The sequence below is a fragment of the Bos indicus x Bos taurus genome, chromosome 10 (assembly GCF_003369695.1).
Source record: "Bos indicus x Bos taurus breed Angus x Brahman F1 hybrid chromosome 10, Bos_hybrid_MaternalHap_v2.0, whole genome shotgun sequence".
Classification (NCBI taxonomy): Eukaryota; Metazoa; Chordata; class Mammalia; order Artiodactyla; family Bovidae; genus Bos; species Bos indicus x Bos taurus.
In genome coordinates, this window is record NC_040085.1 from 4,868,779 (window position 1) to 4,886,166 (window position 17,388).

Consider the following 17,388-nt stretch of genomic DNA (forward strand, 5'->3'; position numbering starts at 1 on the left):
ATTGATTACCAGCATTCAATAACGTGTGCTATTGGTATTTAGACAGATTTTACATAGCAGCTGTCAGCTTCAAAAGCTCTTTTGGGAATCCCAGACTAGACCTTGCCAACCTCTGCTAAGGTGCCGCTAAATTTCAAGTAGAGATGTATACGGTGGAAATTACACACCACAAACCAAAACCACTGGTGGCAGTTCTATCACCACAGTAAATAGTATTTTTGCATCTTTTCCACTGATAGCAAATCTAAGCCCTATTTTATCTAAGGGAGCAAATATTTTAATCATGTGGGATTAGGCATTCAGCAACTCACAAAAACATCTGATTTTAGTCTATCAAATATCTTTACAGCTTTTTTTTTCCTCTGATAATACAAACAAAAGAAGCAATAGCTCATGTTAAAAAAAACACAAACTTTTTTTTAAAGAAAAAAATAAAAAAATTATATACATAATACAAGCACTATTACAAGCTTGGTTTATCTCCTTCCAGGATTTTTTCTTCATATGTAAATACAACTACATTTTATTCTAAAAATGAAATATTCTACATTTATAGTTTAGTAACCTACTTTCTCCTTGCTGGACTCACCAATATTTTTTACATGCCAATACAGAAAAAAAGTGAGTGACAGATCATAAAATTAGCCATGTTGCTGACATTTCTCCCTCAAAGCCCAAAGATAATAGACTCAGGAAGGAAAAACTTGAGAAAGGAAGGACCGAGAATCAGGATTAAAATGTGGGTGCCTTAACGGTTTTCCTGAAAACATCTTTACAGCATTGATGTGGGCCCGAATCAGTGAAAACGTATGGAATTAATAATAATGTTAGGCCAGAAAGTGTTCACCATGGTCGCTTTTGCTGCAGTGTGGAGAGGCTGCCACTATGTCACAGACAGGCTGAGAGTCGACACTGCCTTTGCAAGCTTGACGCATGACTGTGAACACATGCTTCATAAAACTCAGTTCTCCTGCCTGTGTCTGTCGTCAAGGCCCACGTCTGTTGTTCCCTCTCTACAGCATGAAGGGGTGTTAGAAGCTGTAAGAGAAAATGCCAACATGTACAGAGAGACATTCTACTCATACAAGCTACCAAGGATGGTTCAGTTCTGGCCAAAGGATCACTACAACGTGCCTGTGACTGGTTGAAATTTTTAGACGCTGAAATATACCGAAATGTAAAACACAGGAGTAAAACCTAAACATGAAAGGGTGACTGTCAAAGGAAAGCGTGATCAACAGTGAGACGTAAATGGAATAAGAAACTTATGATTCCTATCCTTTACTCTTCTCCCTCTGGTATTTTTTTATATAGATTTAAAAATAATAAACCCCACCCCAAGCACCTAAAACACAGCCTGCTTATGTATCACAGCTACTTTTGGAGGAATGACTTTGCTCCTTAAAAGCAATGTGAGTTTCAGCATAAAAGAAATGTTTCCTGTCTTTCCTGGACCAAGCACAAAATGTCTGTGTATGGAGTACTTTGTACTCTTTCCATCAACAAGAGAACAAACGTTTTTTTCTGTTGGAGTAGAAAGTTGCCAAAACATTCTGGCACATACTGTCTCTTCCTCACTTTGTGCTCCCTTACTCTCCAAAAGGGCTTTAGCAAGTAATACTCAACCATCTTTTAAAGGATTGCAACATACCATATATATTTATTTTATTTAGCCCCCCAAAAATACAAGTTATGTAAAATGAAGTCCAAACAGCTAGATTTCATGCTGTAATACCACCTTCTTACTTCAGGCTTCATTTTCCCTCTTCCTCAGATGGCATTTGTTTGACCACCTCATACTGCTACAACTTGTGTAAATTCTCCTCTTGTACTTTTTTGAAGTCTGCAAAGATGGCCTCAGGTAACTTCCAGAACTTACCATGAATACAAGATGCATACACACAAGATGGCAGTGCCCAGTCCAGCAACCAAGGTCTTGTCCCTGTACAGGTCCTGACCAAAGTTAGGCACACAGATGGTGACGTTCTTCCCGTGTTCATCTAGGACTTGTGAAGACAAGAAAAAAAAAGCCCTCTGTAACTCAGGGATGCATTCACTTTGGGAAAATTCATGCAGTATAGAACAGTGAACACTCAGCACTGCAAAGGTTTCCTCTACCATCCAACTTAGATTAGATGGCTGCACTCTAAGCACCCTCTCCCACCTAGGCAGCCTCTCAGAATAAGACCCTTGGGTGTCAGCTTAGTGCTAAAGGGGTCTTCAGTACCAGGGATTTCTAAGAATCATGTTCTTTTTCAGTACTATTGGAGCAATAGTAAAAAGTATTGGCTCATGGGTCTTTCCTCATGGCTCAGTGGTAAAGAATCTGCCTGCCAATGCAGGAGACACAGGTTCGATCCCTGGGTTGGGAAGATCCCCTGGAGAAGGAAAGGGCAGCCCACTCCAGTACGCTTGCCTGGAGAATTCCATGGGCAGAGGAGCCTGGTGGGCTACAGTCCATGGGGTCACAAAAGAGTCAGATACAACTTAGGGACTAAACGATAACAATAAATTGGCTGACTGGGCAGCAGGTAGCATGCAGGTAACTGAGAGCATCCTCCATGTTGATCATCCTTGGAGACGAACCAACAATCAAACAGGAACTCGCAGGAACTGCTGTCTGGCCAGCAGCCTCCACCCAGATAAGAAGTCATTCTATTGTCAGTAAAAGGACCGTCATGACATCTTTTAGGCTGTAACCTTGGAAACTTCTCAAGTGGCTAGAGTCAAATAAAATTGTAGAGGCTAGATAACAAAGATTTCTATCATATAACCATCATTAGTTGTTTATTTTTTATCTAACAGAGTCTTCAGTTCTGAACACCCAAGCTGGCTCTATTTGCTCTGCCCCAAAATAAGGAACATAAATATAAAATAACAGGCTACAAACCATTCTACAGACATGCACATTCTATGGGCTTGAAGTTGCACTAAAATGACTACTTGTACTCCCACTTGAAACTGTAAACTTCACTGTGTGCTGTGGCTTCAGGAATCTTCTTCTTAGGCCACTGAAAATTTTCTTTACAAACCTGACCAAAATATGAACTTTGCTATTTAAGTACTACCACCCAAAATTAAAAATAAAAGTTTTTTTTTCTGTATTTAAGTGATACCTGCCATTGGGAAGAAAAATGCTGTAACCAAAAAACCCCATTAAGTTAAAGCCAGAGATTAATATGTAAACAGTCAAAATACTCTTAAAAGTTTTAAATAGACTAGATTTAAATAAACTTGAAGTCAAATTTATAGTTTTTTCCTAAAAAAATTATATCCAGGATAGACTGTACTTAACAAAAGACCTACAATTATATTCACATTGTACTATAAATAGCTATAAAGGCAAGACCCATACATACCACACGTATATGCTAAAACTTTCAAAAACATCTTTGCATTTGCTTTCTAAATTTAAAAAAGGAAAACATCAATTTTCTACTCTAGAGAAAAGAGTATATGTATTTAACTTGATTTATATAAGATAAAATATACCCAAACATATACACATTTGTATATACTTATGTATATATGAATATACATGTATACATACATCTATATATCACAAACATGAAAAAAATGATGAAATTTAAGGAGTTTGGAGATCAAAATAAGAAAATATGGTCCTTTACTGGGAAAGCTCAAGGGCTCGTACAGTAACAACCTATAATGGTCTTTTGATAGTTCTCAAATATCCGTTGTAACTACTCTACAAAAATAATAGGTAACCTTTACAAAGCACGCCAGAAACTGTACGTATACATATACACATGTACTCAACTGAAGTCTCAAAAACCACTCTGGAAAAGAGGAATCTTAATTATCTTCTTAAAATAATAATTAAAATTCTTATTTTAAAGGCGAGATGTCTAGGAAGAGAACAGTAAGTCACTTTATATAAGTTACTGAAGTGGCAGAACCACTCCCCCACACTCTTCCCACTCTGTTAGAGTCAGAGAAATGATCACTGAAAGTTAATTAATAGCCATCTAAAAACAACAGCAATAATAAGGAGAACAAAAAGAAATAGCTTGAGTATTTCTGATGATTTCTTGATTATTTGATTATATCTGAGCAGGAAAATGCAGATTAGGCTTACAAGCAAACTCATTAGCCCTCGTGAGTTCATGTCTTTCCTGCAGAGCAGGAAGCCTCAGGAGAAGGAAGGTCCAGGTTCATGTCCCATGCTGAGGACACTATTTAGTGAAGAAGTCTAGATCACCTCTCTACTTTGACGCATTGCATCTCTGATACTTAAACGATAGTTCGAGGAGACACAGTCCTCACCCCACAAATGACAATATTCACCCTGCAAGCACAGACTTCCTACAAGGCCAGCTTACCTACTTCTGCAGGTTTGCTGGACAGGGCTGAGAATGTGAGATATGTGACATAGCAGCTGATGAGACCCGACTGCAGTATCCCAGAGTGTGGCTGTCCTGGAGAACAAGGGCCCATGTTATAAATCAATGGTGAGAAAGCAGATGCACCGCCCCCGCCCCCCCCGCCCCCCCCTCCCCCGCCAAAAAAAGGTCTGCCCCAAATAATATCCCTCAAACCTAAAGCCCCACACATGAAGGGAAGAAGAGATACGTAGCATATTTCTCATATAACGCTAAAATCTTTGGGGGGAGAAAGTGACACACTGAACCTATATGCCATTTCAGAGATACCAAGTTCTGCCGAGTTCTCGCCCAACACCTTATTTTGATAATAACTACAGCTGTACTGAAACATACTGCCTGGTCTCCCTGAGGTTCGTCACATTAGTTCTTAAATCACAAGGTCTCCAGAAAAAATTCACCACTGTTAATTTGTGAGATCACATAGCTTAGTGGGGTGAATGATGGCTTTTACAGGGAGGACCTGGATTCCAGACTCACAAAGCCATCAGATACTCAGAATCCATGCCACTGGGGAAGAGTTCTCATCCGTCAATGGACAGAAAACCTTTGAGAACACCAGAATTGGTCCAAGCCAAAGAATGTGGCTATGGGACTCAGCATTTATTGGGGAAAGGCCTTCTATGTTACAGTATTTAAATTAAACGGTTCAGATGGCTAAGAGTAAACAAGATGCGACAAAAAGGACTCATCCTTTTTTTCGGCGAAATTTTCAAACATCCACAGACATAAAAAGATTTAGTTTTACCCAGTCTTCCCTCTGATTAAATTTATCTCCAGAACTTTACTTATCAAATTATAAGGGCCAATAAAGGTAAAAAATAGGCCCTTCCCAGTGGTGCTCTTTGGCATGGGAATGAGACTCACCTTAACAATCAATGGCACTAAACCAAACCGTAACTATTTCAAAGGGTGGAATTTAACCCAAAGAATATTTCAATCTGAATACTAATAATGTTTTAGGAAATTCTTAATGGATAAAGGAACTGGGTGAATAATAACAATCTCAATTTCAATAATGAACTTCAGTCATTTCTTTCTTTTGGCTTTGAAACAACCATTAGCAAGATCAGGCTCACAGGTTTCTATTGGCTTTGCTGAGGAAGGACTTGGATCTGAGAAAGGCCAGCTCCTGGGGCCAGCAGATGGCTGAGCCAGGATTGGATTTCCTGTTTCCTGATTCTGGGACCAGGCTGTCCTTGATTTGTGGTCCACAGAGGTCTTAAGTCAAAGATAAGCCCAAAACAGCTTCTTCGGGAGCTTTCTCATTCATTCAAATTTTACAAAGAGATTACAGGGAAGAGCTAAATATCCACTAAAGGCATTTTCCATTGAAACGCTCCTTGTAGTACATTATTTAACAATAGTAACATCTATCTTCTTATTTATTGACTTCATTATACGCAAATCTTTGACAAAGGCATGATTGACTATCACCTTCAGCCCAGTGCAGGGTAGGAAGAGGGCACTGGAATCCCACCTTTCCTATTGTTTACCCACCTGTGGTAAATAAAGAACTGACCATAATTTCCAAAATAATGGTCAAAGACATCTATAATATGAACAAAGTATGGATCTCGTACTCACGATCTCGGACAGAGGGTGAGATGGATACCACTGACATAAGCAGACACAGGCCTCCATTTACTCCCAGGAGAATTTTATTTTCCATGCAGCCATCTTTCTGGGTATAAAACACTGCCATCCAAATCAAGCCTCCCGTGGTGATGGAGTACGCGATGAGGGTCACCAGGGACAGAGAGGCGTACCACAGCTTGTTGGTAGCTGTGCCTGCGGTCCTGTTTCTCCAGAAGTAGAGGAGAGGAAGGGGTGGGGGGAAGACAGGTCAGTTGATTCTCCAACAATAGCTACCACCCTTCAAGTATTATTAGCTAATGTTGTCAGGTCCCAGACCATCGTAAGGAGTTATTCAGAAGACCTATCATTTTACCAGTTTTTGTGGATCACAACGAACTGTGGCAAATTCTTAAAGAGATGGGAATACCAGATCACCTGATCTGCCTCCTGAGAAACCTGTATGCAGGTCAAGAAGCAACAGTCAGAACTGGACATGGAACAACAGACTGGTTCCAAACTGGGAAAGGTGTATGTCAAGGCTGTATATTGTTACCCTACTTATTTAACTTCTATGCAGGGCACATTATGCGAAATGCCAGGATGGATGAATCACAAGCTGGAATCAAGACTGCCAGGAGAACTATCAACAATCTCAAATAGGCAGATGATACCACTCTAATGGCAGAAAACATGGAACTAAAGAGACTCTTGATCAGAAGAGAGTGAAAAAGCTGGCTTGAAACTAAACATTCAAGAAACTAAGACCATGGTATCCTGTGCCATCACTTCACAGCAAATAGAAGGGGAAAAAGTGGAAGCAGTGAGAGATTTTATTTTCTTGGGCTCCAAAATCACTGTGGATGGCAACTGCAGCCATGAAATTAAAAAATGCTTGCTCCTTGGAAGGAAAGCTACGACAAACCTAGATAGCATATGCAAAAGCAGAGACATCTCTTTGCCAACAAAGGTCCATATAGTCAAAGCTACGGTTTTTCTAGTAGTCATGTATGGATGTAAGAGTTAGACCATAAAGAAGGTTGAGTGCTGAAGAATAGATGCTTTTGAATTATGGTGCTAGGGAAGACTCTTTAGAGTCCTTTGGACCACAAGGAAATCAAACCAGTGAATTCTGAAGGCAGTCAACCCTGAACAGTCATTGGAAGGACCGAAGCTGAAGCTCCAACTCTTTGGCCATGTGATTTAAAGGGCCTACTCACTGGAAAAGACCGAGATGCTGAGAAAGACTGAGGGCAGGAGAAAGGGGCAGCAGAGGATGAGATGGTTCGAATTATCAGCTCAATGTACATGAATTTGAGCAAACTCCAGGAGATAGTGAAGGACAGAGGAGCCTAGGGGCTGCAGTCTGTGGGGTCACAAAGAGTCGGACACTACTTAGTCTATGAACAACAGCAAACAATCATTTTACCAACTAAAAACTAGAAGATACAGCTGAATATTCAAAAAATTCTTGGCTCAAGCTTAGAATTTTTTCTTAACACTGAAAAACTTCAGTCTTTGACTCAAGTGTATTCAGTAACTAAAATGAATATCCACAGACTTTAGCTTCCCCATTCTGGATGTCAACTACCCCAGGACAAGTTCTGGCAGTATTATAAAGTGGGCTGTGTGCTGGAGTTCTCTCTGAATTTTCCCAGAAACACAGAGCCCGCAGCCAGTCTCTTTCTCCAAGTGCTACCAGCAGCTCCTGCTGATGCCCATCTTCTGTTTAGGGAGAGAGAAGTAATTGAACTCCACCCAGAGAAAGACTGGCTGACCTCATCTCTTTTGTCCTTGCACTGAAAAGAAGACTCTATACCAGTACTGCTTCTCCCAAACAATGCCAGGTATGATTAAGGAAGAGTTTGACATTAAAAAAAAGTGAAGGCAGGAATTCCCTGGTGGTCTAGTGGCTAGATCTCAGCGCTTTCACTGCCAGGGGCCTAGGTTTGATTCCTGGTTGAGGAACTAAGATCCCACATGCCTTGGAGCACAGCCACCCCCTCTAAAAAAATAAATAAATAAAAGGTGAAGAATAAAATCAGCCAGAAAAAGAGTAAAAATTTTAATGGGATTTATAATAAAGACTCTAGAAGAGGAGACTAGTGTAAAGATTATATTATTTTATATAAACATTATTAAAGGGATGGGAGAAGTATGTGGTGGCTTAACAAGCTATAGAGATTGGTCAAAACAAAGAAGAATGCTTACGGATGCTAAAAGAAGAGGACAGAACTACAACAGGGGTTGGTCTGAATCATCTCATCTGCCTTAGGGATCAACTGCCCTTTGTAACCACATCTCACAAAACTTCGAGAGCAGGCAACTTGGTTAACATCTTCACAGAGTTGGAAAATGTTCAAGCAGCCCAGCTGAAACATTTGAATGATGGAGAAGTTATTGCGGCCAGAAAGAAAACAAAGAGGAAAGGCCAAAATGATAATGACCATCACACTCCTGACACTGAGCCAGGCAGTCCGATGACTGTGGAGTTATTGTAATAGAGAAGGCACGCAAATCACATGAAGATAAAGCGAGACTTAGAGAAAGCAGAGAGTTAAATGCTACCTGTTGACAGGGAGAGAAAATGGATTATGAAGAAAAAGGTGAACACTGCTGACCAGTGTGTAAGTGGGGGGGTCCAGCTATGTCCTCACCAGTCTTTTGGGCTATTTTATTAGGGTAAGAAGGACTTTCTTAACAGTTGATTTTGCTTGGATTCCCAAGGTTAAATCTTCAACCCTAACCTCTCCCCTCTACTCCAGGCTCATATTATCCCTGTTAATGTCTCCACTTGGAGGTCTAACTGGCTTGTGGACCTTAGGAGGTCCAGGTTAACTTTCCAGTATTCAAATTTCCACCCCCAAACCTGCTCTCCTGTGGTCTTCCCAACCTCAGAATATGGCAATTCCATTAGGGCTGGGGGTAAAGAACTGTAGTTGCTGGACCACTGTCTTTCACTCCCTGCTCCTCCCCTCTCCCCAGCATCATGCCAACTCCAGCAGCAAACCCCCTTGGTTCCCACTTCAGACTCTATCAGCATCTGACTGCTGCTACCATCTAGCATCAAGCTACGGCATCCCTTCCCTGGATCACCTCCCACTGGTCTCCTTACTTACACCTATGACGTCCTCTCGTCTTTTCTTAACTTGAAATGTGCATTAGATTCTGTGCCTCTAGTGCCCTGCCATCTGCCATGATGGCCCCAGAAACCTTTCATGATCTGGTCCAGGGCCATCTCTGATGAATGACTTTATCCCTTGCTCCCTCCCCTCGCACCTCTGGGGTCCAGCCACAGTGGATGTCTCCTCGCTCCTTAGACAAGCCAGCACAGCCCTGCCTCAGGCTCTTCCCAACTTCCTTTGTCTCCCTCATACCTTATAATGAAACCCTTTCTCTGCCCTGCTTGCCCCAACTCTCACACCCACAGCACATTCTCCACCACTGAACCTATTGCTTATTTGCTTGATTGGACTTATTAGCTACCCCCTCTCCTCTCCAGGAGAATATACACTCCACAGAGCAGGACACTGTTGCATTCACTGCCTACTGCCAAATGCCTGGCAAGTAATAGGTGCTTAAAGAATGTCGGTGCAAGGACTGCCAACTGTCAGAGGACAACTTGATGCAGCAATGATGACAGAGTGGCCGCTACCTGTTGCTCCGGACTCTGCTGGTCCTCCTGAGACAACCTCTGTAGACACACCAAATAATGCCATGACTATACTCTCGGTGCCTGGCACAGAGTTGGCACTCCAAAAATTTTGAATCAATGCTCAATGCGAGCACTTGGATGAAGATTAGAAAAGGACCGAGCAGCAGGATGAAGTGTACAGATACAGAGGCAAGCAGGTTATCAGGTTAGAAGAGGCGGCCGGGCTCAGGCTTGGGATGAGGGCCAGGGGAAAACAAAAGCCAACAATAACGTGAATTTTTAAATCTAGAAAGCCTAGAAAATGGGTCTTCATTAGGAACACCTGACTATGCTGTCTATTTTTTGTGATTTCAGTCTTGATATAGAACTGACACTTCAAACCACAAAAAATTGACCTAGAAAGTGTTAAAAACAAGATGAAAGACTTAAAATGAAGTCACTAAGGCTAAGCCCCATGTCGCCAAACCAACGCAACAGAGTATCAGCTCTCCCAGAAACAGTGAATCAGAAATTAAACCAATCAGAAATCTCCTATACAGCACTAATTAGATAGTCTAGTTAACTAGTTAGGTAGTCTGACTGGTAGGACCTGCCATCCCCTATAGGGAAGTTACCTCACAATATCTAAACTGCTTTTCTGCCTAATGTAACTTCCTTGTCTCTGCTCCCTTTTGCCTACAGAAGTCCTTTCATTTTGTACAACTCCAGAGATCCTTTCTACTTGCTAGATTGCAGAGTGCTAAATTTGAATCAATTTTCACACAAACATTTTTAAATGCCCTAGCTTTTCTTTTAACAAAAGAACAAAACACATCACTTCACAGGTATGAAAACTGAGGTCAGAGTAGTCAAGTCATATGCCTTAAGATTCACAGATGGTAAAGAATCTGCCTGCAGTGCAGGAAACCCAGGTTCAATCCCTGGTCAGGAAGATCCCCTGGAAAAGGGAATGGCAACCTACTCCAGTATTCTTGCCTGGAGAATCCCATGGACAGGGGAGTCTAGCAGGCTATAGTCCATGTGAGCACAGTCAGACACGACTGAGCAACTGAACACGCACACATGCCTCAAGGAAAACAGCCAGATAGTCAGGGACATTAAAACCTGCTGCCTGGTATCCAGGCCCATGGCCTTTCTCTCCTACTGCCTTTGAGATTATCTCTTTTTCAAGATCTTTACAAAAGGAGAAAAAAGAAAAGGGAAGAAAAACTTTGGTTGTTTCACCCATGAAGAGAGATACAAGTATTATATTTTCTAGACTAACCTTGAAAGCAAGAATCTCCATTAAAAAAAAACCCTAAACTAAATGAACTTACATAAAAATAACAATATTTGTACATTTCTCTCAGTCAGTTCAGTTCAGTCGCTCAGTCCTGTCTGATTGAGACCCCATGAATCGCAGCACGCCAGGCCTCCCTGTCCATCACCACCTCCCAGAGTTCACTCAGACTCACGTCCATCGAGTCAGCGATGCCATCCAGCCATCTCCTCCTCTGTCGTCCCCTTCTCCTCCTGCCCCCAATCCCTCCCAGCATCAGAGTCTTTTCCAATGAGTCAACTCTTGGCATGAGGTGGCCAAAGTACTGGAGTTTCAGCTTTAGCATCATTCCTTCCAAAGAAATCCCAGGGCTGATCTCCTTCAGAATGGACCGGTTGGATCTCCTTGCAATCCAAGGGACTCTCAAGAGTCTTCTCCAGCACCACAGTTCAAAAGCATCAATTCTTCGGCTCTCAGCCTTCTTCACAGTCCAACTCTCACATCCATACATGACACAGGAAAAACCATAGCCTTGACTAGACGGACCTTTGTTGGCAAAGTAATGTCTCTGCTTTTCAATATGCTATTTAGTTTGGTCATAACTTTTCTTCCAAGGAGTAAGTGTCTTTTAATTTCATGGCTGCAGTTACCATCTGCAGTGATTTTGGAGCCCCCAAAAAACAAAGTCTGACACTGTTTCCACTGTTTCCCCATCTATTTCCCATGAAGTGATGGCACCAGATGCCATGATCTTCGTTTTCTGAATGTTGAGCTTTAAGGCAACTTTTTCAGTCTCCACTTTCACTTTCATCAAGAGGCTTTTTAGTTCCTCTTCACTTTCTGCCATAAGGGTGGTGTCATCTGCATATCTGAGGTTATTGATATTTCTCCCGGCAATTTTGATTCCAGCTTGTGTTCATTTCCTAGCTTAATCTTAATTTTAGGCAGATCAAGAAACCATGAGTATGTGGACAAAAGGGATTTTGTTTGGATGTTGGCCCCACAGCCAGTACAACAGCAACATCAATTGTTGCAAAGCTCTTAAGCCATTCCTATTAGGTGGCTTCTGGAAAGTTTTTAAAGTGATCAAACTCTTCCAAAATGCCTATTAAAACTTGGCATCTATACTCAGTCCTAGAAAATGGCTTCAGAATCAATCAAAACATTAAAAGTCAGAATAAAGCAGCACAAGCCTTCTCAAGAGAACATACTATTTAATGGGCAAATCAGGCCCTCAGAATCAAAGATATTAATATTTTACTACCAAGTTCCTAACTTGAAATTTGTGAAAATCTTAGAAAAAATTGAGGGTGACATATATTTTGTCTAATAAAAAATTCAGAGTGAAAGTACATTAAGAATCAATGGAAAGTGTGATATTTAATCAATGCATTTCTAACTTACTGTGCACATTTCTTCTGTACAACTGAGAAAACAGGGTCACATAAAACTATAATCACCCATTAGACTTATCTTTAGGAAAACTTTGCGGCCTCAAAACAAGATGTAGTAGAAACCCCAAACATACTAGGTTTTCGGGATGACTCAAAATGTAGGACAGCATGCAATAATAAACTTATATTTTGGACTTCCCTGGTGGTACAGTGGATAAGAATCTGCCAATGCAGGGGACACAGGTTCAATCCCTGGTCTGGGAAGATTCCACATGCCGCAGAACAACTAAAGCCCGTGCATCACACTACTGAGCCTGTGCTCCCTAGAGCCTGTGCCCACAACAAGAGAAGCCCGGGCACCACAGTGAAGAGTGGCCCCTGCTCACTGCAACTAGAGAAGTCTGAGCAGCAGTGAAGACCCAGCACAACCCAAAACAAATACACTTAAAAAAAAATTCATATATGAGCACAATTCAGACCTAGAAATCTGCATTTTCATAGTGATTAAGAATTGAAAAATACCAAAATACGACTGTAATGCTACTTCGAAGATGATTTGATGTGCTTTAAACATTTTTAACGTTGGCATTTGGGTGCATACTCTAGTATTTACCAAATAATAGAATGACTAGGAGTATCTTTTCATTCATGCATCTCATGATTTGATCTTTAAAAAACAAAACAAAATCCAAACAAAACAACAAGTACCCAGCTGCAGAATATAATCAGAATGAAAAGTGTTTTGAGAGAATGTGGACAGTATATCTTATGTTATCCAAAATTAAAAAAAATAAATTCACATTCATATAGAACTTTCAGATTTCCCCTACCCCAAAACAGTATAAAATAACATGATGCCTATAAAATCTACAAAATAACAAGAGCCTTACTAGACACAGCAGGCAGTTATTTTCACTCATATTTTATAAAGTCAGACAGAGCAGTTAAGTCAGACAGAGCTTTGCCCAGAGTAACAAAGTCACCTTGGCCTTAGCACTGAAGAAGCCGGACTCTTGTCTTGTCCAGTCATTTCCTCAATGTAGCTCAGCAAGAAATAAAATGAGCCACTAATAGTCTGGCACTTGCCACACATCTTGGGGAGTGAATCCTATTTTTAAGGCACTTAGAGTCTACATTTTTAAAAGTCAGGATGGCTTTCTAAGTGAGCACAGCAAAAGTTCCTAATGAAGGGGCTCTTCTTCTCTTAGGCAGTTGAGAAGCAACAAAATTATTTTTAAAGAGGAAAGAACTAGTCCATCGAAGTCTTTGCTGAAAGTGAACTTTCAGCTCCAAACTACTTTTTTCTTTTTAATCTGCCAAGGATGGGGGCCTAAGATAAAGCTCGCTCAACATTTTCAGCCACTGACACAGCACGGAGCTGGGCTGCGAGGCTTCAGCAGGGGGGTTGCGCGTGGCTAAGTCTCAGAGTCCAAATGAGAGGGTGTAGGGAAAAAGGGAGAAAAAAGTAAAAAGAACTGATGTGGGAAAAAGAAAGGTAGGAATGAGAGAAAATCAGTGTGAGAGAGGAGTAAAGGAAGAGGTTCAAAGAGCAGAAGGAAGGGAGAGAACCAGCAAAAACCAGTTTTGGTGTAAGCAGGCTGCTAACCCCTGGCAATACGACTCAGGGCAGGGCCTCTGTCGACACTGGGCACTCTCCCTGAGCCAGAGAGTGAGTTCACGTGGAAGCTTTCCACAAAGGCACATACCAGTTCTTGTTCCATTTATGTGCAAACTCCACAAGCAAGAGGAGCTGGATGACTATGAAGAGGAAGCCTCCGACGGCTCCCACATAGCGCCAGGCTGCAAAAGAAGACCATTTGAAAGGAGATGAGGTGACGGTCCCAAGTGTCTAACTCAAAAGAGTAATGACTGTGGTTAATTCTTACCTCCGGCTCCCTGTACTGCTAACACATTGAATTCCCATACAACTGTACAAGATGGGTATTACTATTATACCCGCTTTACAGATGAGAAAAACCGAGTCTACATGAGCTGACCAGGTCCTGCAGCCAGTAAAGTGCTGGGATGTGAGCACTGGCAGTCTGGCACCACAGCATCCAAGCTTCACCTCCATGCTATAAATAAATCCCAGATACCCTAACAGATGTAGTTAATTCGTAAAAGCAGCAACAACCCCCCATTTAAAGTAAAATCACCCATTGCCAGAAAAACCCAAGATTTGAATTTTACTGGGGAGAGACCCATCAAGGTTCAATGAAGAAATGACGTTCAAACTGAAGTTCTACTTCCGGCTCAGCCACAAAGCAGCTCAAACCTTGGATGAGCACCTCATATCTCTGGATTATCTATAAAACAACCGAGCTGAGCTAGTGGGCTAACTGCCAGGTCCCAACCATTCTACGTATCTTATTCTAATATATACAAGGACCTCTGTGGGGACTAGAAAACTAGTTACAGGCATTTTAGGTAAAAAGACAACTTGGATACAACTGCCTTAAGGAATGCATAAAAGCAGTGTGACCCTAAGAAATTCGCTGGACCTGGCATGTGGCTCTTTGAGGATCTATCCTCATTCACAGTGTGAATACTTTCACTATCTTAATTGGGAAAGTGAATCCATTGGGTTCGAACAGTACTTTGAACCTCTGAAACACAGGCTTTATTTTTCCCCTCCCTAGCTCAAATAAAGAAGGGCCTCTTGTTTCACTTATGGTTGAATGTGTCATAATAAATATTACTGGTAGATTCCATCGATAAGCATAGTCAATTGAATTGAATATAATTGATTGAATAGAGTTAAATGTTACACAGTTTCACACCAGTCAGGTTTAGATATAGCCTAGAGGACCCCACTATCTTAGACACAGCTACATCTTAGACACAGCCTTTCTTAGCCCACTATCGCTGAAGCAGATTTAAGCTGCTAAGAAGCCCTGGGTTTTATGTGCAGGGCAGAAAGAACAAGGTCTCCCTGGTCACGCTGCTGACGTGCTAAACTAGTTTCCAAACAAGTTTTCCAAGGGCCTCATTTTCTCTTCAGGCCAATAACCTTTAACTGCAGTTCTTCAGCCAGCAGAGTAACTAGAGGTTCTATCACCCATCCGGGGAGGTGGGGGTGGGGGGGGGGGTGTTGATGGGGAGACAAGAAGTAGAAAGGGTGAATGAAGTGTGGGCTGGTGAGGCAGGTTTTTTTTTTAAGCTACAAGAATGTTAGTAACCTAAAATATCAAAGGTACCCTGGACTATGCTTTGGAACAATTTTACAAAGTGGGTAAAAACACAATAAATAGATACTCCCAACCCTCCCTTCGTACCATTCAGAAAGGTCTCCTGATCTGGAATGAAGAAGGCTCCTGAGCACATGGCCCCCAACAGCAGAAGTTTAAAGAACCAAAAGCTGGAGGGGGAAAAAAAAACAACAGAGGAAATGTATTCAAATGATATTCAAGGAAGGACAAAAGACCTCTTAGAAGTTAAGTGCGTCAATCCGTGATTCTGTTCACTTCAAATGGAGGGGAAGAAATTAAGTGACTGGGGACTGCCTCCTCCCATAATTAGACAGACTCAGTGCTTGGCCTCTGATTGTGCCAAACCCTTTTGTCGCAGGGGGGAAGTGACCTGGGGGAAGGTCTTGGTACAAGAAATAAGCTCTTATCTCCACTGCATTTCTCACTATGGCATCAGGTGTTACAAACAGGAATTCAGTTCTTAGTCCACTGTGCAGTGAAAAGTGTAATTTCCACCTTCTCTAAAATCACTATCAACAATTTCAACTAGAGGAAAGCAGTCAGAGGGTGTGACGAGTAGAAGACGCCCTGGAATGCTGCTCTGAGTTCAAGGAAAGGAGAAACGATCCCCATGAAGACTCACCCATTGTGAATGTAGGCTCTACAGCTTTTACTGTTGTTGATATTCAAGGTCAGGAGGCAGAAGATGAAGAAGAAACAGGCCATTCCAAAACAGACTCTGTATACTGCAGAATACCCCACCAGCTTCTCACAGGTGTCACCAGCTTTAATGCCTTTACAAATATCTTCAAAATAAGGGATCTGAAGAAAAAGAGAGAAAGTCTTTGTTGAAACTACATAAGGAAGAGTTGGTGTGGTTCTTTCAGACTGCAAGTCAAAATCCAATGTGAAATACACCATGTACCAAGAGAAATTAAGACTGAGAAGAAAGTCTCTCTTCCAAAGACCTTTTCCTTAATTTCCTCTGAATCCTTTTTAGAGATATAGCGCTTATAACGTACCAGGCACCCTTCACTTACCCCTAATGAATTCTGAAATCCAGTATCAGAATTTTTAAAAATTATGCTTATAATACATGGGTATTTTTTCTTAAAATGTGTAAATATAGAGATTAAGTGCACATATGCCTTTATTTATATAGGATAAGCTCCTAACCTAGAAATGAAATCAATGGGTCAGGTAGTAGCTACATTTGAAAATTTCAAGCAATAAAGTCAAATCACTGTTTCAAAGGCTGCATTTATATCCCACCAGCAATATTTGAGACTGCTCACATTCCCAGCCTGAGCACCACATTTAAGGGTTAAAAACCACGATCTTGTTTCAATGTCCATAGTCCTCATTACTAGCAAGGTTCATATCTTTTTTTTAATTTAATATATTGTTCTGTGAATTGGTGGTTAATAGGATTTTCACTTGATCCACTGGAGTTCTTTATTTATGGATCTTAATCTGATAAATGTCAACAATGGTTTATTCCAGTATAATTAGAAGGTTTTAATATAAAACCCACTTACATTATCAGAATAATTAAAAATTTACATTATGAGAACAAGCAGCACATTTCTACTAATGTCAGAAAATAAAGATTTACTGTTAAAAACAAAAAAGAGAGAAATCTGCTTCTTACCAACATCAAAGCTGAACACTCTTCAGAACAGAAAATAAGTTGAAAAATCACATTATAGCCTTTACTCACAAAACAAAAACTAAAACCAGGGGGAGAAAGGACAAAACACTAAAGGTAAAGCTGAAGCATGATAATTTCGTTTCTTCTACAGAAAAGATCCTAAAGAAACAGTAACAACGAGGTTGTTAAAATTTCCATCTGAGACCTAAGATACCACAAGTCACCTAGCGCAGCCAAAAAATAAAAATTAAAAAAGTTTTAAAATAA

General features: G+C 41.0%; 1 protein-coding gene across 2 annotated transcripts in view; it reads right to left on the reverse strand.

The window, feature by feature from the left end:
- Nucleotides 1-17,388, reverse strand: part of SERINC5 (serine incorporator 5) — a 108,750-nt gene that overhangs the window by 15,322 nt on the left and 76,040 nt on the right. For both annotated transcript variants that reach the window (XM_027552960.1, XM_027552961.1), the window contains exons 3-8: nt 16,114-16,292; nt 15,558-15,640; nt 13,989-14,082; nt 5,988-6,199; nt 4,341-4,436; nt 1,880-2,006 (exon numbers count right to left, since the gene is read on the reverse strand). In XM_027552960.1, coding sequence (XP_027408761.1) covers nt 1,880-2,006; nt 4,341-4,436; nt 5,988-6,199; nt 13,989-14,082; nt 15,558-15,640; nt 16,114-16,292 — 791 coding nt within the window. The remainder of the gene's footprint in view (nt 1-1,879; nt 2,007-4,340; nt 4,437-5,987; nt 6,200-13,988; nt 14,083-15,557; nt 15,641-16,113; nt 16,293-17,388) is intronic.